The sequence below is a fragment of the Protopterus annectens genome, chromosome 8.part0, assembly GCF_019279795.1.
Source record: "Protopterus annectens isolate FY-2018-M chromosome 8.part0, PAN1.0, whole genome shotgun sequence".
Taxonomy (NCBI): domain Eukaryota; kingdom Metazoa; phylum Chordata; order Ceratodontiformes; family Protopteridae; genus Protopterus; species Protopterus annectens.
In genome coordinates this window covers 1,931,272,453-1,931,295,165 of record NC_056741.1, presented here as the reverse complement: position 1 = coordinate 1,931,295,165, position 22,713 = coordinate 1,931,272,453, and the positions used below count along the sequence as shown (strand labels likewise).

Here is a 22,713-nt window from a genome sequence, read left to right as displayed (position 1 = left end):
GGATATTTTACTATTTGTGACCATCTGTGACTATTTTTGGGCAGCTTTCTGGCTTTACCTCTTCGCGCTGTTTGTTTCAACAGTTTGTGAAGCTTTTTCGTTCGTTGTCTGTATATGGCTAATGAGGAGGGAGCCGGAGCGCCTAACTCCCTTTCCCCTCCACTGTTTTCTCAGCAACATGAACAAGGAGGGTTAAACAACAACGCCGACAACAGCCCAGCTGGTGGTATCGTGGAGGCGAATGCCGACGATGGAAATTTGACGGTTCTTATTCAAATGATCATGGGACGCCTGGATCATTTGACACAATGACTGGAGGATCTGGATCATAGTATGAAAGGAGGTAGCGTGAATGTGGTGCAGGACCCAGGTATGGAGCAGCAATATCGCATTCCCAGGTATTTTAACCAACAACCGGCTCTTCATAGTAGGAGCGTCAATAGTGGGGGTGGTGTTAACGATAATAATAATTTGCTGCAAAACGTTAACATTCCACCACTTGAAGCACAAGTTATGGTTCAACCGAGGCAGATTATTCAGGAGAATGAACCTATGCAGAATGAACGTAATCTAATACCTTCTCTCAATACTTTTTTAAGCAAAAAGAACTTTTTTTCACCCAACGCGCAGGATGCAACAGGACCTTCACAGCAACAGGAAGGTACTGTTACTGATATTACTCTTGTTATTGGGGAATTTGATTATAAGTTATTTAAATGTAGGAAGTTACAATTGGAGGTAGCATACTTGGAGGAATGTTTGGAAAAATAAATAGTCCCGAAGGGCCTCAGGCAATGCAGGTTCCCTGTGGGATTGATTAATGGTTCTGATTTCCATAAACAGTTATTGAACCTTTTTGACAAACAAGGGTTCGATTTTATGCAAGTACTAATAAGTCACTATTTACGGGCGACCGGACCTTTTTCCATTAGTATAAGTCGATTTACAACGTGCACGCTGGCCAATCAGTGTGCACGTTTTGGAATATTAATGGGGGGTCATAGTATAATAGAGGTTATGCACTGAAATGCACACAGATCTCTAGGTGGGGATCTTATTAACTGTCTGCACAGATGATAACTTCATGTGTTCTTCTGGTGTTGTTTGTTATGTATTCTAGTACTCCATCTGTTTTTTTGTTTGTTTTTTTTGCTACCTTATATTGTGTGATACAGAAAACTGGGCCATTGTCACAGGAAACCCTTTTCTGATTAATATCTTAAGTGAAGCCCCATCCTTTATTTACAGGAAGGCCAGAAACATTAGAAGTTTTGCTGAATTTAAACCTAGACCATATGAGAGAAACACTAAAAGATGTGAAGCTAATTGTACATTTTGTATATTTATACAGCAAGGTGATATTTTTTATTGCCTTTATTTAAAGAAAATCATTAAGACCAGTGCAGGGAGTGACTGTAACACTACACAAGTAATTTACAGAGCACAGTGCAATGAATGTGATGCATTTTATGTGAGCAAGACTGTAAGTAAACTTAAACGTAGGATTTCGTGTCATCTGTCAGAAATCCACTCTGGTTGTAAAAATAATGGACTAGCCAAACACCTTTCTCTTCATAAAAGACACACAGGTTTTAAGTTCCAGGTACTGGATTTCATAGACATGGGTGATCTTGAAGGAGACATCACGAATATGCTGGAGATACGTGAACTCATGGCAATTAAAGCTGAACTCTTGTTAGGAAGCCTGGACTAAACTACTACTGTTCACTTAAAAGTGTACTGAAACTTAGAAAACTGCCACATTGTTTACATGACTAATTTTATTTTATTTTATTTTATTCTTCTAGTTGGTTTTAAATACCATGTTAAATACCATGTTAAATCAGTTTTAATTTAAGTGTATATTGTATTTCCATCGTCATACATTTTTTTCTTTTTCTTGTTCTTTTTTCCACTTTATTCAAAATGATGTGTAATAACAACACTAACTAATTATATAATAATATTTTTGTAGCTAGTTTCTAGGGTTCTTGTACACAGACCTGAAGAAGTCTAGAAGGGCAAAAGCGATCTTTGTTAGCAATAAGTTATGAAAATAGAATATGATTTTTACAATGGATTTTTTACATGCAAAGCGTAGATGTATATATTTATATATATATATTTTGATTGCCAAATGGTCTAAGGTTTATATATTTCCAGCCACATAGTATATTGTCTTGGATAAAATCACAGACTTAATAATCTATTTAATAATCTGGTTAAATAAGAGGCACCAAATCATTATTAATTTTATGTAAAGTACATAAAGGTTATATTATTATGACAGCTACTAAGTAGGCAGGACCAGCTCGAATGTCACACTGATGGAGGAAGGGGATGTGAATTTAACATGTATACCAATAATACTTTGTTTTACAGCACAATAAGCCACTCTCTAGCCTGATAATATATATATATATATATATATATAGTTAGAAAGATTGTGAGGAAACTATTACTCTGATATTTTTGTTTTACTTGGATCACTTGTCTGTGTACTTAATAAAGGATTTTCGATTGGCGCCCTACCTGCAATACCAGGTCTGATATAAAGACAGAGCTGCTTCACCTGCGAACTTCATCTGGATTTGCTGGCCCCAACGAGTCCTCTATCAGGTTCAGCACTGTGCTTAGAATAAATAATGAAACTGATTAAGATAGAATGTTAGAAAATATCATTACCTTGTCTCGGCACAGCAGTATTCTTTCCTATTCAGTACCTTAGCATTGCAAAGTACTGACTTGGTAGAGATCTGCACATTGGGATGATGTCATCCTAGAGGGCAGGGTAGAATTCTCAGTTTATTTATTATTTATTCATTTATTTTTTTATTTAACATTTGTTGACCTGGAAAGTCCAACTAGGATAGAGCCTATTTTCAGTGGAGGCCTTGGTAGAAATGCTCCAGATGCATGTCTTTAGAATGTGAGAGGAAACTTGAGTACCTGGAGGAAACCCACATGAACACAGGGAGGACATGCAGACTCCGTACAGAGGGTAACCCAGCCAAGAATCAAACTGGAGAACCTCTTGCTGTCAGGCAACAATGTTAATTGCTGCACCACTGCTCTCCCCAAGTTTGGACTATTATGGCAGAATGGCAGAGACCGTTTGCTCTATCTTCCCTATTATTTTAAAATCCAGCCTATTGTAATATAAGGAGAATTCCAATTATATTCCAAAGCTGAGAGAAAAATAACCTTATTATAGTGACAGTCAAATATAAGAACAGACTATAACAAGCTAGTTATGGAGAAGTTCTTGAGCATGAACTTGCTGTCATAATTAAGCTAATCTCACAATGCCACACAGATGGTGGACTACCACAAAACTGCACTGGAATGCAAGTAACCATTTGGTAGCTGAACAAAACTACTAATGGTAACTAAAGCTAAATGAATAAAATAAAGCTCCCCTTGTCTGTTTATACACACACACACACACACACACACACACACACACACACACACACACACACACACACACACACACACACACACACACGTGACGCCAGCAGTTTCAGTTAGTGTTTGTGTGTCAGAATGAGGTGTAGTCAAGTTCTCTTGTAAAGTTACAGTTTACCGTCATGGTATACAATGCCATATCCAACCTGATAAACTGTAGTGGTATCTTCAGTTTTGGAGTATAATCATAGCATATTTTGTGAATTGTAAAACAATATTATTGGGTCATTAATCATAACTGTGTTCCTATCTATTTGAAAAATAAATATCAAGAAGGTCAAGGAGAATTTCTTGATATTGATTTCTGAAACACAAAATAAACTGGTGATGTTCGATAGCTGAATATCTTTTTCTTCTGGCTGCTTCCAGTAGGGTTGCCACAGTGGATCATTGATCTGCAGAACAAGTGTCAGTAGAGTTTTATAGTGTTGGGTTAACAGCCTGGTGCCCAACCTTCATCAGGAGGCACACACTCACACCTAGGGCCAATTTAGAGTGTCCAATCCACCTGCAGCATGTTGTCAGAAGGTTGGAGGAAACCCACACAAACACAGGGAGGGCATGCAGACTCTGCACAGAAGGCACCCCAACCAAGAATTGAACCAGAGAACCTCTTGCTGTGAGGCAACAATGCTAACTGCTGAACCATTATGATACCCTGATCAATAGCTGAACATAACCAACTATATTAATAAATAGTTAATAAGTATGACAAGCTTTTCAAATAATTCTTCTTTAAGTCCCTGGGTTTAACTTGAAGAAGAACTAAGCTGAAAACTCATTGTACCTTTGAAGATCCTGTTAATAAAGCTTTAGTGTATTCTGAGGTTTTTGCAGCAGTTACTTCTTATGTATTTTATATATTTTACTGAACAGCTTATTTTATCCATGAAGTTTTATATATATATATATATATATATATATATATATGTGTGTGTGTGTGTGTGTGTGTGTGTGTGTGTGTGTGTGTGTGCGTGTGTGTGTATATATATATATATATATATAAGGGATGTGAGGATGAGCGGTGATGATAAGGCATTTTCACTTAGAATTTCTCTTAGAATAATGATACCAGGAATTTAATTTATCATACAGGGTTATTTTGGGGGTGGGGTAGCATGAGAGGTGAATTACGTGAGTTTAGTATGATTTTCAGGGAATGCTAAAACTGTTGAGCCCTTTAAAGCAAATGGGATTAAATCTGTATCTCAGAATGATGAGGGTGGCAAGAATGCACACCCCATCCTAGCCACTTTGCTATTGTACCCCCTTAACTACTATAACTTATTTCATGGCCACAAAATCGAATCTTAATGCATGCAAAAATCAGTACAGATCCAAAAAGTACAGTTTTGTACCTACCATAAATGTAGATGTTCGAGGATTCCCTTGCTGCAGTCCTGACTATTGGGTATAGTCCGCGTCCCAGTCGGCCCGAATACCAGAGTATAAGGCTGACGCCGGTCATGGCGCCTTAGACTGACGTCAGTACGTCAGGGTACTAATGCGCATGACCGACGTCATTTCCTCAGTCTTTTCTTGCCCCAGATGTCAGAAGACCCAAAAGACAAGTCCCAAAACAACCTGCACCAATAAACATGTACAATATATACAGTAAAATATACAAAAAATATAAGCATGTAAAGGCCCTACACAACCACCCTGAAACACAGAGGGAAGGAGGGAGGGTAAATTGGACTGCAGCAAGGGAATCCTCGAACATCTACATTTATGGTAGGTACAAAACTGTACTATGTTCTTCGCCTTCCCTTGCTGCAGTCCTGACTATTGGGTAGAATCCCAAAGCAGAGGTAAGGGAGGCTGGCAAATTATAAAGTAGCAGGAGCTGACAACATGCCTTGTAAAACAGCTGTGGCAAAACCAGCTCTAGACTTAGAGTATATAGGCAGGTGATAATGCCTAGAGAAAGTATGCACTGAACTCCAAGTAGCTGCTTCCAGAATATCCTTAGTTGCCACCCCTTAGAAATGCTGTTGAAGTGGCAGTAGCCCTAGTGGAATGAGGCCTAATCCCAGCTGGAACCTCTTTGCCATGATGGGAATAACAAAATGCAATGCAAAAGCCAATCCACCTAGAAATAGTTTGTTTTGACACAGGTTTGCCCTGTGAACTTAAAGCAAAAGAAACAAGTAACTGCTGAGACTGCCTAAAATCTTTAGTCCTGCTCAAATAATAACGCAATTGCCTGTGTACATCTAAAGTGTGCAAAATCTTTTCCCCTTTATTTTGAGGATCTGCAAAAAACGTAGGCAAATGAATAGTTTGGTTTAAAGCCACACTAGAAACCACCTTAGGCATAAAGGAAGGATTAGTACGTAATGATACCCTGTCCTTATGGAAAATCAAAAGGGCTCTACTGCCATAAGGGCCTGCAACTCAGACACCCTTCTTGCAGAAGTAATAGCCAACAGAAAAGCCGTCTTCCATGACAAATATTTCAATTCCGCAGTAGCTGCCGGCTCAAAAGGTTGTAGAGTAAGTTTTTCCAACACAAAATTGAGATCCCAAGCAGGAGTAGGAGCTCTACGGGGGTCTTATATTCTTTGCCCCTCTAAGAAACTGCTTGAACAAAGGATGCGAAAACAAAGGTGGGTCACAATCATAGTGAGCTGAAATTGCTGCAGCATGAATCTTTATGGAAGAGAAAGACAAACCTTTGTCCAATAACTCAGTAAGATATTGAAGAGCCACACTCAAATTAGGCTCTGAAATCTCCAAATTCTTTGCTGTACACCAAAATAAAAATCTCTTCCATTTTCTGCGTACACTCTCCTAGTACTAGGCCTTCTAGCTTCCATAATCACATTTAAAACTTGTTGAGGAAGCTGAGACCTTCCATGTTTCAACACAGAATATGCCAAGCTGTGAGATGGAGAGATTGAAGCTTGACATTGAGCAGATGACCGTCCTTCTGAGATAACAGATGAGGAATCAGAGGTAAAGGCCATGGAGGCTTCTTTACAAGACTCCTTAGAAGTGGGTACCAGTGTTGCCGAGGCCAATCTGGAGCTATCAAAATCATCCTTGGCCTGTCTTGTCTGACCTTTAATAATACCTTTGGAAGAAGAGGCAGAGGTGGAAAGGCATAGACATGAAGGTTTTTCCAACTGAAAGACAGAGCATCCACTTTCCAAGCTGTGTGATGAAACCCCTTTGTGCAATACTTTGGCAGCTGGTGGTTTAGTGGAGAAGCAAACAGATCTATGTCTGGAGTTCCCCATGACACTGTCAATTTCTGAAATACATGAAGATCCAGTTTCCACTGTGGGGATCCATGATTTGTCTGCTTAATACATCTGCTAGGGAGTTCTGTGCTCCTGGCAGAAACCTTGCCTGAAGAGTCAGTTGCAGGCTTAACGCAGTCTCCCATAAAATCATTGCTTGCCTGCATAGAGGATAAGAATGTGTTCCCCCTTGCTTGTTGATGTACCACATGACAGTTGTGTTGTCTGTTAGAATCAACACCTGCCCTGGAAGAAGTAACTCCTTGAACGCCATCAATGCAAACTGGACTGCTAACATCTCCTTCATGTTGATATGTAGATGCTTTAGTCTGGCAGGCCACTTGTCTTGTATCCACTTTCCATTTAGATGAGCTGCCCAAGCAGTGTCCGAGGCATCTGTCGTTAAAATCTGACTCGCCTCTGGCCGGGTCACAGAGAGTCCCTTGTTTAGGTGACATTCCTGAGCCCACCACAAGAATTCCTTTTGAAGGCAAGGTATTATTTGAATGACAGTGTCCAAATCTTGGCAGTGCTGTGTCCATACATTTTGAGATACCATTGCAGCTTCCTCATATGCAGTTTGGCATTGGGAAGCACCAGAATACAAGATGCCATGAACCCTAATGCTTGAAGGACTGTCCTTGCAGTCAGCACGGACTGATGAGATAGTTGATGGAAGTAAAGTGACAGACTCTTTTGTTTGTCCGGGGTTAAAAGGCCATCTGGGCTGCTGTATTCAGTCTCACACCCAGAAAGCACATGTCTTGAGAGGGTACTAGACTGGACTTTATTTCGTTCACAGAATACCCTAGGCATCTTAGCACTGCTATGACATATTCCAGATGCTGTAGAAGGTGTTCTTTTCTTGAGCCAGAATCAGGCAGTCGTCCAAGTAAGGATAAATTTGAATGCCTTGAAGCCTGAAGTAAGCTATCACTGGAGCCAGAACCTTTGTGAATACTCTGGGCAGTAGATAAGCCAAAGGGCAATGCAGAGAACTGATAATGAAAATCTCCAGTTCGAAACCGCAGATACTTTCTGCAACTTAGCCTTATGGGCACATGAAGGTAAGCTTCCTTGAGATCCAAAGTTACCATCCAGTGATCCTTGCCCAGCAGAGGTAACAGTTGCTGTAACGTCAACATCTTGAACTTGGGAATGTCCAGATAAGTGTTGAGGATAGATAAATCCAAAATTGGTCTCCACGTGTTCCCCTTCTTTGGTACTAGGAACAGGCGAGAATAAAATCCGAAGCCCCTTTCTGACACAGGGACTGGCTGTATAGCCCCTATCTGGAGTAACTGAGAAACTTGCTTGAGAGCCTCTTTTCTTTGTGGAGGAGGAACATCTGGCATGCCTTTGAAAGGGGCATTGTGTGGAAATAAAATCTGTACCGGTGATGAAAGATATCCAGCACCCATCTGTCATGAGTGAATAAATCCCAATTTTCATTGAAAAGAGACAATCTTCCTCCCAAAGGAGCTGCCAGACGAGTCCACTGGCAGCTGAAAAGGCAGGTCATTGGGTCTGCTTACGAAAGGACTGACCCCTGCCCTCACCAGAAGTCTGAGCAGGTGAACTGTCTGATCTAGGCCTAAAGAACCTTGAGCCCTGCCCCTACCACGTCTAGATCTACCCTAGACTGGGAACCATAAGCAGGATATGTCCACCCCTTAGCAGGCCAATTTCTACTAAACTTGGAGGTTGCACCTGCAAAAATCTTTAACAGTCTGCATAGACTTAGCTTTGTCCTCCATTTTCTTTAAAACTGCTTCCACAGGCGGTCCAAACAACACATCAGACTGTAAAGGAGCATCCAAAATCCTGGTCTTAACATGTTCAGCTAAATTCTGATCCTTCAACCATGCATGTCTGCGAAGAACAGAACTAGTAGCAGCCACCCTCGAGGAGGCCTGAACAGCATCAAACCACACTGCAAAGAATGCTTACCCACTTGTTCAGACACATGAACCAAATCCAGCAATTCTTTACACTCAATACCTTCCGCCAAGGCATCCACCTTAGATTTCAATTGTGAAAGGAGATAATTCTGATATTTCAGCATATGAAATTGACAATTCAACGCCCTCATGGCCAGAGTGGAAGAAGTATATACTTTCTTACCCCACCTATCCAAAGCCCTTGCCTCTTTATCAGAGGGTACAGGATTTTTAACAACAGAAGCTTTAACACCTTTAGGCCCCTGAGAAACAGTTTCTGGGTCCGCCCTGGGACTCTTAAACAAATACTTATGAGCTTCGGGCACCCTATAATACCTATCAGGCTTAACAGGAGCAGGAGGCAAGGAATCAGGGTTCAGAGAAGCCTCTGCAAAAACATCCTCCACCACATTCAACACAGGAGGAATAGCTAAAGGCCTATGCTGAGGCAAAAACAAGAATTCCCTAAGCCTTTTTCTGGAGTCAGAGTAATCTTGGCCTTCCCATTTAAAGTGCTCCCTCATGGAGTGAAGAGTCTCTGAAAATGAAAAATCCTCAGGAGGAGAAGCTGAAGGAGTGGAATCATCCACATCAGAATCAGAATAAGCAGGAAACTCTTGCAAGTCTTCCACAGAAGACTCTGAAGCCTGTGAACACTGTTCAAAACTATCAAACTCCTGTTCCACCCTAGGCCTCTTATCAGGTGGGGGCATAGAACCTCTAATCAGAGTAATCAAATCTTCAGCCATTTTAAGCATATGTTTCTTAGGCACAGAGCCCGAAATGCTAGGAGAAGCCCCTACAGAAGCTGAACTTGGCCTTCCTCTAAAAGAAGCCCTAGAAACAGAAGGAGAGGCCCTAACTACCTTGGGAAGAGAGGGAAGAACAGTTACCTGAGAAGCCCCCTCAGCCTGGCCTACTTCCTGAGAGGGCACATCCTGTAACAGTAAAGTATCTGCCTGAGACTCCATAGAGACTCCTGGCAAAACCTCTGGCTCCCCTGAGCCTTCTAAAGGACCGACGTCCGGGACTGCCGGTTCCTCACCCCTAGACTTCACTGTTTTGTCCTTGCGCTTCTTAGAAGAAGCAGGCGTCGGAGCATCCGACGGCATAGTATAATTGCAACGCTTCCCAAACACTAACCTAGCACAATCAAGCCTCCTCTTAATAGTGCGCTTATTAAATCTAGCACAAGAGCGGCAACCAACAACGTCGTGCTCAGGCCCTAAACAAGGTATACACAATGTATGATAATCCCTATGCGGTATCTGCTTCCCACAAGAAATACAGTTATTCACTTTTTCTGACATCCGTAATATACTGAGGCAAGAAAACCAAAATGTTCTAACGGGTTACTTAGCCAACTCTGTACTCGGTCTGAAACTCCGGTTTCGGAAAATCTCAGAACGCCAACCTGCACTCGCAAAATTGCTTCTGCATCGGACCATGCGGCAAAAAAGACTGAGGAAATGACGTCGGTCATGCGCATTAGTACCCTGACGTACTGACGTCAGTCTAAGGCGCCATGACCGACGTCAGCCTTATACTCTGGTATTCGGGCCGACTGGGACGCGGACTATACCCAATAGTCAGGACTGCAGCAAGGGAAGACGAAGAACATCCTTCTTATTTCATGGTCATAAAATCGAATCTTAATGCATGCAAAAATCAGTACAGATGCAAATCCTGTTGACTGGAATTGGCTCAGTGTGTTTGTATTCTCTAAACAGTGAATGGCTGACTCAAAAAAAAAAAGAGTTAGTCAAGGATAAACAGGGAAAGAATGAGAGACATCAGCAAAAAAAAAAAAAAATCAGCAAAACGTGCTTTATAATTCATGTTAAAAAATAAACTACTTTCTTAATTTAAAGGCAAGAAGGTGCTGCTAATGTTTTCCTTTTTTGGGGGGAGGGCTGGATGAATTTTATAGTGCATGCATTTCTGTACTGATAGTATTAGCCTGTACTACAAATAAAGTATGTTATAGTTTAAAATTGTGTAACCTAGTATATACACGTATAGCTTTTTCACTTAGGAATATAGCACTTTTCTTACACAGTGTAAAGTACTTTAGTCTGGTGTCATTTTGCCTCAAGAGCATACTCAAAAAGATAAATAGTTAAAAGACTAAAAGGAAAATATTTCACATTCACTAATTTGGTTGTTATTCTTAAAGGGCAATAGATAATACCCCATTCAAAGTCATGCAGATAAATGAACTAGTGTGCTTCCTAAATTGCCTGTAAGTAGTGTGTGTGTGCATGTGTATGTGATTGTATGTACAGTCTGTGATAGACTGGTGCCCCAAATAAGAGCACCTCTTTGTCTAATAACAATTGCTACCTGGAGAGGCAATAGTTTTCCTGGAACTATCAAAAGAACAGCTGTCAAAAAATCAAATCAGAAAATATGAGAGTTACGTCAAAGTGGGCATTCTAGAACCCTACATAGTTCTGAGATTTTATTTATTTTTCAGTTGCTGTATAAAACCTGTTCAGAGCAACTGTTCTATGCCAAGGTAAGATTGTAATGTTGGCCTTGTTGCATTTCTTAAGAATTTAGGTATATGGATGGACAATAAAATGACTATTGCTAAATAGTTCCTGAAGAAGAGAAATTAAAGCTCTAAGGTTTTGGGATATATAAAGAAAGTTATCAAAACTAGAAAGAAAGAAAAAAAAATTCAGATCCTTTTTATCTGTAAATGTTTTCCAGACAAAATTTGAGTGGGGAAGTCCAGTCCTGTGCATCAGAGAGTATGGCCTTAGAATAGACAGTGTTGCCATAATAAAAGGATAAACTGTCTTTGTAGTATGTCCTGTCCAAACAGAAATATAATTATGGCATTTAAGGTTATGGGGATTTTTTTTCCTTTCTGAATGCCTTTGTTTACAAGCTTCTAAAGTTACATGGATACAAAAAGATCATTTAAGACGTGTAAGAGAATTAATATCGCACACACTTTATTCTGTCCTGGCATAGTTGCACACTGGAATACTGTATCAAATTAGGTTAAAGACCTGTGATACCCAGACATTTGGAAGGCAATCCTGAATAATTTTATGGTGATTAAAACAATCAGAATTAATTGTAGTGACTTTTGAGGTGGGCTAATATGGACTTTTGTCCTTACCCATATTTTGGACTTGAACTTGATTGTTGCATGACTTGTAATGAAAGAATGACAGAACTGACCACAGAAGTAGAGGGCAAACCATATCAGCAGCTATAGATTTACCTTTCTGTGCTATACCACCAGATTTCTTCTAAAACAAGGGTCTAGACTTTATCTACATAAGCAGAAATGTTTTAATTTCCCAACCATTTCAACTGTCTCTTGAAGTTATCTGTTCTTAAGACAGTAGCCCACATGCTTTACATGGCTGACATTGTTTATCAGGCCTATACTGCACCGCCTTTGTTGTAGGACATGTGTACATCAGTTGAGGTGAACCATGAACACACATTCTTTTTTCTTGTATTTGGACATACATTGGCCTATGCTTCACAAGGAAAATATAGCATGTTTTCTAGCTATGAGATTAAAAAACTAAAACAGATAAGTAGGCAGTCTGTTAGCTAGAACGATAAATTGACAGAAATTACCAGAACACACACATGCGAAATTCTAAGCATTTGCTACAGCAAGTGACAAGAGGCGAGAATAATGAGAGAGATTTGAATTGTATATGTAGTAAATTGAGCCACAGAGCCTTTAAAACAGTAACATTTATGTTCATGTTGGCCACTGAAGATGACTCAAACCTAGTTGAATCGTCCAATGATTAGAGAGAAAAAAATCTCTTCCTCTGAAGGGTTTGGAAGATTATTTGCCAAATCTGACATACAAAAAGTATTTTTTGTCACCTCTTGGGAGACCATAAGTTCTAAATGTCTAATTGTGTGTTATTTCATAATCTGTTCAATATGATATATGCTTCATAAATTAATAATCTTAGTTTTGATAAAAACAGACAAGTAAAATTAAGTTGCTTCACAGTCGTGTTAAATACAAACCCGTTCTCTAGTAGGGTGAGGCATACCACTTCTCTCACACCTGGATTATTTGCTTTATCCGTGCTTAGACAACTAAGATTCCAGCTTCCAATTCGTAGTACCTTTCTTTCATTGTATGAACCACTGAATGCATCTACAGAAGGTCTGACAGATGGCAGTTGCCCAGGACCCATAGGCAGGATTCCTAAGTTGACATTCTGTAAACTATGAAATGAAAAAGTGGGAAATTTCTTCTGGAAACCAGCACTATGCAGGTCTACATAAGCTGAAACAGGCCTCACTGGAGCAACACACAGGTTTGATTTTACTTGACTCAGTAATGTGTCATCTATACCATTAACATATAACAAGTCTTCAAGAAGTTTAAAGGGTTTGTTGGCAGTCCGAAACTGAATAATTCCCTGAGCGATCTCTTCTGAAATGCCATCAATGCTCATTAGTTCAAACAGTGAGGCTGAGTTCACATTGACCTTGGTAAACTGTACTTGATCAAGATAGCTTAAGTCTGAAAGGATTGGCACTGAGCCTCTTATATTATCCACAAAGAGTTCAGATTTGATGTGATGAAGTTTGGCTGCTCCAACTCCAGTGACCAGTGCAATGTCTTCTACCTTCCTGAAGCCTCCAATCTTGTTGCGGTAAGCCACAATGGCACAAGCTAATGTGCGGTTAATGCCAGGGAGGGTCATCAGATCTTCCACACTAGCCAGGTTGATGTTAAACTTTTGAGAACTTGTGGAGACATCAGCAAAGTTGCAAGCAGCACTGAGATGCCGCTTTTTCTTCTCCTTGGTTGCCCGTCGGCCAGTCACAGGTTTTTCCTTTTGCTGGCTTGAAGAATGACCCATCACCCTAATGAAGAACAAAAAAAGTACACCATGAAATGCATATTAGTCCTTAATGACATTAGATCATGTTCTAGAAATTTAGAAGTTGCCAGGACATAAAGGCCTCTTTTCCCACAATACACCCCTTATTTTCTGATGTCATGATCAGTTTGAATTACCTGTCAGCAAATATCCTACATCCTCCTCCTAAATTTCTAGTTTACTACTTTCTGGGTGCATTTACATTAGTGAATGTTCTCCCTGTTTTTGGTTCTACTGTCTACTCCTAAGGAGCATTATTTTATGCATCTATAGCTGTTTTTTGAAGAAGACAGGAAGGAGTTGCAGAAGTGTGTGTTTTAGCAGAGGAGTAAGCAGTACTTAACAGCACTGCACTAAAAGAACTAACAGGAGCTAGAATGACTGATGGGAAGGAGGGCGGGAGTCAACACTTAGGGATGGGGAGAGGGAGAAATATCCAGGAAAAAAGGCCAGTCTGACAAGAACAGCAAGTGAAACACAGCTTTAAATTAAGCTCAGTGCAGAATGAAGCACATATGAAAAAGGTATAAGAGTGTAGAAAGCTTCAGCATATGACTAAACAGCAGTTATCAGTTCTGCATTAAATAATGGAGTGTAGAGTAACATGCCAGATTGTAGAAACAGAAGAACTGTATGATACAGCTCTAGGTTTGGAGGAGTAGTGCTTAGTGACAGTGAAATAATCAGGAGAGGCTGACTGCACAAGTAGATGAGCACAGGAAGTTGAAGTAGCTAAACAGAGAAACATAGCAATAAGAATTAAGCAGAAAATCACAATGATGGTAGAAAAGTAGTATATCAATGTAGGAGAGAAAACACAATAAGTGGACAAAAGTAAGAGATTTAGACTATAAAGCACCTGATTATAATAAGCAGGCCTAGTTTAATTATGGAAAATGATCTAAGTAAAAGGCTAGATTAAGAAGAAAAGCTGAATGAGGCAGGGAAGGTGTGGTATGGTCTAGGTAAGCTGGACAAGTAAATGATATGTTCAGGCTACAGACAAAAGGTTTGGTTATGGAAGAGGATGTGACCTTTGTTGGAAAACAGAAGATATTTGCTGTTGAATTTTGGAGATGGGAATGACAGTGGGTAGTTTAAGAACAGGATACATGGATAACATTGATATGACTTTATTTGGAACAGGACTAGTTGGCTGCATATGATCTTAACTATTACAATCACATATTTTCTTGTACTAATTCCAAACTTTTGGCATGAGATTATTTTTTGCTTACCTCCAAGATTGAATTATTTCATAATCAGAACATTCAGAGATATTTGGAGTGGGAGACACAATCCTCAAAAAATGTTTATGTGTTTGGCTGTGTGTGTGTTTTAGGTGACAGTTAACATTTTCCTTTACCATCTTAAAATGTCTAATCTTTCCCAGTGCAATATAGTAGATTGAATTGTTCCAAGAGAAATACTAAGAAGTTTACAGCCACAGAGTCCCCAATAAGTGTCTGTTCACCACCAGACTGATGTTTGTGGGATACAAAATCCAACAATCACATCCACGGATAAAATAAATTTTATTGTTACTACATTAAAAACTTGTACAGATTAGTTGAGCACTTTCACCTTTCCTAGTAGGCTTCTTCAGAACAAAAAGTTATTTTTGAAGACGCCTTAAATAACTTATTTGGCGCCAAAATTCATTCAAACATTTAAAGCCATAACAACCCTAATACAGCTGTCATGCAAACCACATACAATCATTCACTGCCCTTTGCAACACAAAATCAAAAACTGGGCAGTTTAAAAATAAATTGACATGTCTTAATTAAAATATAATACAAAAAATAAAAAATATATATTTCCAGTCTTGCTAAAACGCAAGATCGATGATTTATAATAAAAAAACATCATCGCTGTTAAAAATGCAACCCCACACATAAAAACAATGTTGTATTGTCTAACCCAGCTTGAATAAAATTACACTGTCATTATATATGTTAACCTAACCTTGTTGGATAATTTGTAAGCTGACCGATCAGTTCTCTTGTACCTACAATAAATAAAAAATAAAATCTGTTGACATCGTTCATGACCGTTACCGGTCCTAATGAAAATGACAATAAAAATAATAAATATAATAATGATTTTTTATCTTTTGATAAAGTGTGATACAACCGGACCTGATAATAAAACTACTGAATATGTAAATACCCTAACGTTACTTCTGAAAGTTAGTGTTTTATATCGGTAGTTTATTATCATGTGTCCTACTAACGTAAAAAATATGTAACTAAAGATATATCTACTGCAAGCCATCCATAATATACTGAATATATTGAAAAAATCTAATATAAATGTAAGCTTATACAAAACTAATCAAACAACCTTAACTGTGGTTAATATAACATATGCATTATTTATATTGATAAATTACTTGTTACTCATACCTTTACCTACCCATAAATGTAATACATTGACTAGCCATGTGTGTCATTTTCTATACTGTAAACACAGCCTTTTATTCCATGTATATTGTGATATTCACGTTTATTATTTTATGGACAAAATGGATTTACAAGAAATAAAGTCATTCAACCCTGGTGATGTAGTAGCATCCAAATATTGCTGCCACCATGTTTCCTTGAAATTTAGTAAGGTTTTAAAGTCTCCACCCCGTGGGTCCTGTTTAATAGTCTCAATGATGGCAAATTTGAATCCTTGTGAATGTCCTTTCATTTCTATATGTCTGTAAAGGGCATTAGTGGGATCTTTCTTTTTAATATTATATACGTGTTCATAGATATGTCTTTTAAGACATCTCTCTGTCTTTCCCACATAAAAACTGGTTCATTCATTGCACAACGCAATATAAATAACCATTTTGGAGTTGCAATTCCCTTTAATGAATTTCACTCTAGGTTTAAATATATTTTGGATCACCACATCTTTTCTATCATTAATAAATTTACATTGATTGCAACTTTCACATTTGGTGTGATCCTCCCTTCCTTTCCTTTTTGCCCTATTGCCTTGTAATTGTTGTCCCAATAAACTTTTTAAGTTCTTCCCCATCTTGTATACTATCCCTGGTTTTGCTCCCATAATCTCCGATATATCTGGGTCACCTGTAACTAAATACCAATACTTGTAGATAATTTCAGTCATATAAAAAGATGTTGGACAATACAAGATTATTAATGATCTCTGATGGGTTTTGCTCCCTTTTGTATCCCTGTTGACATTTATACTATCAGATATTATTTCACGAAATGTATGAGTATCTGACCCCAACAGTGGCTTGTATTTCCTCCCCCATTCATTCAACACATATTGGGTGACATTGTGCATCATATCTATAGGATAACCCCTATCTTTGAACATGTTTGTTATAAGTTGTATTTCGTCTAATAAAGTATTGTAATCTGATGTCATGCGTAGTGCCCTAATACATTGACCTTTATAAATATTATATTTAAGCTAGGTAGGATGGTAGCTACCAAATTCTAAATAATCATTGGAAAATGTATTTTTCCTATGTATTTTGAAGTGTAGTGTCCCATCCTGTTCGTAAATGTAGGTGTCTAAGTAAGCAATTCCTGCAGTATTGTAAGAATGTGTGAATTTGAGAAATTCACTACTATGATTCAAAAACTGGATGAATTCTTCCAGTGTGTCTGTAGTTGAATTCCAAAGGATATAAATGTCATCTAGGTATCTAGAGTAATGCATGATACTGGCAAAGTAGGTACTGGGGAACAAGATATTGTCTTCCCAATCCAACATGACCATGTTTGCAAATATGGGAGCACAAGCTGCTCCCATAGCAACCCCTTTGGTCTGTCTAAAATGCTCACCTTCAAAGTAGATAAAATTATTGTCCAGTACCATACTCATGCATTCCACGATGGGACACACTTCATCCCATTCTATATCAAAATGTTTAGTGACATGCATAGAAAATTTACCTAAGAACTAAGATAACACAGGAATGGAGAAAGGAGATTCTGCAGATAGAGTTGACCGCAGTTAGGGGTGCAGAGAATAGGCAAGTGGAAGCTGGAATTCAAAGGATCCAAGGTACTGGGAACAAATAATTAGAGAAGGAAGGGTAGTAGAATGGGAAGAGGTCCAGAAGACATTTTCATTGTAGGCTAGAGATTGCATTCCCTACCAGGGATTGATATCAAAGTAGAGACAAAGAGAAAGAAATAGGAAAATCCTAAATGAAGGACAAGCACTGGATGAGTTTTTAATTTAATCAAGACCAGAAGCTCCTGTTAAAAAGGGAATAATTAGTGGGGCATATAAATTATTGCATGTTAACTATAAGAATCAATTAGAGGAAGTCAGAAAAGACTGGGAAGAGACATTAGATAAGCAATTCACAAAGAAACACAGGTATATGTATGGCTCACAAATAAGAAACAAAATCTGGAATATTTAATATTTTTGCCTGGAAGTATTTGCCTAGATAGTTTTATACCCAAAGCAGACTCCAAATGTTTCCTCTGGTAGATGGAAAATTGAGGTGTAATGGGGAAGAAAGAGATTCCTCGGAGCATATGTTCTTGGAGTGTGATGAATTAGCAGACTTCAAAAATTCCCTACAGAGTACTCTGTCAGGAATATTGGGCAAACACATGAGTGTAGCTAAAGAAATTATTTTTTGAGCTGGGATACAGCATCTGAACTGTCTAGACATAGTAATGCCTTGTTAAATTTAATTCTGGTGGCTGCCAAAAATGCAGAAAATGGAAATCAAAGTCTAAAATAACTATACCTGAAGTAATGAAAATTGTAACAGAGATAAAAGAACAGGAAGTGGGATATTTACAAAATGGTAGCAGTAAATTACATACAAAAATGGAAATTTTAGGAGCAATACATGCAGAATAATGTTTTGGGTGAGAAATGAGGTTTAAGCGACAGCAGGAATTGAACAATTGGTTTGTAAATGGGAACTTGTTAATATGGTTTGATTATTTTTATATAAATGTAAGTTTGCCTATGTCACAACTGATAATTCAATAAAGGTGTTAAAAACACATTTTTGCCTGGCGATTTCAGTTAGTAGCTAACGAGGTCATATGCAATTTTTTGTAAGGATTTATGAAGCCTCAGCAGTCTCAGTATAATAATATTAGGCTTAAATGGATTCTGTATGACAAGGCATGTTTAGGCAACTAACACAGTAGTATTCAAATGAGATGCAAATAAAGCATTTCATTGAGTTCATGGACTCTTCCTATTCAGAGTCTTAAATAAATTCTAATTTCCAAAGAAATAAGGGATATAGTGCATGGCTGCAAATTTTACAAGTCCACAGTTTCCCTTATCCTTGAGTACATTCAGAAAGTAGCAGCTTTTTTTTCTGCTGCACCTATCACAAATGAACTCTATAATTAATTTTGGATTTTCCTCAGCTGTTTATTAGTGTCATGTACTCAGGCATGGTGAGCCATGTAGATGTCATAATCTACATAACTGACTAGAAATAGTAGATGATTTTTGGAGTCTAACTCTGAGATTTAATATGTTCACAAATTTTTGTTGGGTGTATCTGCACTTTGTGTTTTATTTTGAACAGGATCCCATTTATGGAGTATATAAACATTCAGCTTTAATTATCAGGCATTCATATTTCTAACATTGCAAATGGTCTTCTTCCTTTATCTTCTGAAATAAAATTTTTAGGGCTACAAGACAAAGAAACGGACAATTCTCAACCCTGTCTCATTTCCTTCTCCCGGTATAAAGTTTGGAAAATAGTATATTTTTGTAAAGATGATGGTATTTGTGGAATTGTAAGGAATTTCATAGCTTAAATAAGTTTCCTAAGAATTTCAAAGGCTTGAAATGCTTTTCATAGGTATTGCTGGTGGATACAATAAAAGGCCTTTTTAATCCCATAAAGATAAGGTCCTGAATTGCTTGCCATAGGAACTGCTATTGTATATAATTAAGGGCCATTTTTAAGACCACAGAAGTATCTACTAATCACACATCATACGTTGGAGCCACCTGTATCATAGTTATCATGTGTCACATATACTGGACTCATCCTTTGTCAATCCTGAATACGAAATGTGCATACATTTGGCAGGAATGCTTCAAATATGGACACCAAGACTTTTAAAACAAATTTTGATGACTCTTCAAAACTGTGAGTTCTGCTGAGGCCTGTCTGAAGCTAGGTGAAGAAGTGAGAGCTTAACCTGGCTTTGGTAAAGCATTAGCACAGACATCATTGAGAGGCGAATACTCACAATGTTCTATAGTTTCCTAATGAAAGACATCTATGATCATTTACTGAGGGGAAGCTGCAACGTATATCTTTCTGTTCAAACCCATCTTTAATGTGTGCATTAAACAAGGGAATAGTTAAGCACTAGCCTTGATTACCTGCTTTGTTATTTGAGTTATTGAAACCTGGGGAAAGTTTTCCCCTTTACAAATGTTACAATACTTGCTCTTATTTTGGAGACTTAGTTGCTATACAGTGTAACATAATATTCCTCAAAAAACACAGTTAATTCCCCCCTATTTCATTACATGGTCACCTTCTGCAGTCCTAATTTTTCCTGCTGCTATTCTCCAGTCTTTGTGCAATAATTTTGGTCAGTCCCACTTTAAGCACAGCTTTGTTGCTGCTCTTGTGAGATACCAGGTGGGATACTTGTGACTCTTCCCGGGCCTCCACTGAAAATGGGTGATGTTCAGCCCAGTGGACTTTGCCGGTAAACAAATGTCAGTGTCAATAATACTGTGTAACTATGACCCTTAAAATGTGTTCAGTTTGACTGCAGGTTGTTACAAGATTATACAAAATGTTCATATCTGTCTTATATTGTTTATAAATGTTTGCACTTCTCTGTTTGTGGTCTCTATCCCTTGCTCTTCCTTTCCTCTAAATATAGTTTCTGCTGTCTGCCACAGTCCTGCATCTCCAGTTTGTAGGATCCTACCATGTCAATGTAGACATTGAGCCAAGCAATAAAATGACATATGCTCTGTGGCACGTGTGATTACTGTGTAATGCTATAGTGTGATGTACTAGTTAGGTAGGAGTTCTAATCCCAGACATGGTTACATACTATATGTATTTGATTTCTTCTATGACTTTTAGGATAAATTAATATAATCTCCAATCAGCCCTTTTTGTCTGTAACTCTAAGAAGAGGGAGAGAAATGGACAAAGAATGCATATGTTTTGACAGTACAGTGCATCTAACTACTATAATTAGTATGCACACAACTGTACAACAACAGACTAGATGACATTGTGGTTAACTATTACATAGACATGAAATATGAGATCTACTATGCATACACACAGACTCTGCTTAACAAATAGGGCAAAGGATAAAACAAACACAAAGTTGCACAAATGTTAGTAATGGTCTTTTTGACAAGCCACCTCTAACAGTAGTTTAATGTTATAAGTGCTTGAGTAACTTGGTTGTCCTTAGCATGAATGTATAATATATTCATTGGAATGTTAAATGACTTGTCCTTCTGTTGCCTCATGTTATATGACTAAATCTCCTCACTTTAATATTTTTTCATAAGCTTGCTCACATTTTAACATTACAATGATTTCTTGGTGATGCTATTGCTTTGAAGAATTGTTGGGGTATGTAGTTTTGCTTAATCTACAGTGATTCTGAGATTTGCAGATTTGCTATAAACAGTTTATAAGATACATAATTTTGCCTCTGGAAGGGTTAGATACTATTTTGTTTGCTTCCCTTGGTTGGGAAGTTGCTTGGACAGCTACACATCCATGAAATCCTTTCCTTCTACTGGTGAGTCCTGGCTTAGTGATTGATACGTATTTTGTGTAAAGATTTTGGGTAGTTGTCTAGTAAACGTATTGTGCTGAAGCTCAGGGCAACCTTAAATATATGTTAGTTTAGAGTCCATAGAAGTGAGATTTAAAAAAAAATTGATTTCTTCTTTGTCTTGTTTGCTAAAATGAACTGCCCCTCTGTGTTATCTGTTCTCCAAATTGTAAATACTGTGACTGATATGGCCAGATGTCAAATCTCCACATGCCTTTCTTCCATTTTGAATTTCAAGCAGGTGGTCTCCACTTCACTAAAACATCTGCTAAATAAACAGGACACAGTCTAACCATATCATCTATAAGCTGACTTTAGGTCCCTTAGCTCTGAAAAGGTTTCCTCTATCTGTATAAGTCAGCATTTGAAAAATTATCTGGTGTGACTTATTTTTTTCTAAGGTTTGGGGCTCTGACGACATGTATGTTCTTTTAATGTACTGTGAGGAAGAGAAAGTAACTTGAACTGCTTATGTTAAATGCCACTGAAGAAATCACACTACATCATTTCATGCCTTACAGCTTTTATTTTTTTTTCAGGCAGAGATTGTTTTTGTAGGAGCTGTTCTTCCAGTTCTCCAAATTAAAATGTATTACACTCATGCGGGTTGACTAGAGCTCATGGCTAATAAATATCATGTCCAGATTTTGTTAAACACCAAGGCTTAAAACATGCCACCTTTCCTGTAAGTTGCCAGTGTGTTCTTTGGCGATTGGTACCATTTCTTTAAATATCACAATGTCTTCAAATCCTTATAACATAAAAAAGGTTAGATGAATAATATTGGCACAAATGGGTTAATCTTTTGACAAAATTACTGGGAAGAGTAGGAAAGGAATCTGAAAAGTGTTAACGTTAGCTGGTTAATTAACCAACTAATTAAAATATATCTGCTTAATTCCTTGTTATTTTTTAATTCCTGTAAGAGTACAATTAGCTTCTCATACTCCATTTCTGTAACTCAGCATTGATGCCAGCAAGCAAAGAATTTCCACATTGAGTTCCTTGTGTCCGGTCCCATATCTCAGTGCTTAACTCATTTAATGCTCTTCTTCAGAGGACTTTGGAATTATGGGTCCATGGCATAATCTCTTAAAGTCATCTAACTTTGTTTCTATTATCTCCATGTTTTGTTTTATGACTTTACAAGCTGGTCTGGTAGATGGTTGGTGCTGCTAACCTATAATAGTCTAAAATGACTGTTTTATAGGTTAATTACTTTGCAATCATTTTTTTTTTGCTACATTTCATGTACAGAATCATGTTACTGTGGACAAAAAGCAAGTTTTGCCTTTAGGAGTGTAGATTGTGAAAGTATGCCATTGTTGTCCTGATATTAAAATCCTGCCCCTGGCACGTGCCACACCTTCTC

The 22,713-nt window shown here is 38.1% G+C and overlaps 1 protein-coding gene across 1 annotated transcript in view; it reads right to left on the bottom strand.

The window, feature by feature from the left end:
• LOC122809733 (endonuclease/exonuclease/phosphatase family domain-containing protein 1-like) overlaps positions 1-22,713 on the bottom strand; it is a 318,686-nt gene that overhangs the window by 193,274 nt on the left and 102,699 nt on the right. Inside the window, exon 2 of the mRNA XM_044081440.1 lies at positions 12,671-13,522. Coding sequence (XP_043937375.1) covers positions 12,671-13,518 — 848 coding nt within the window. The 5' untranslated portion in view covers positions 13,519-13,522. The remainder of the gene's footprint in view (positions 1-12,670; positions 13,523-22,713) is intronic.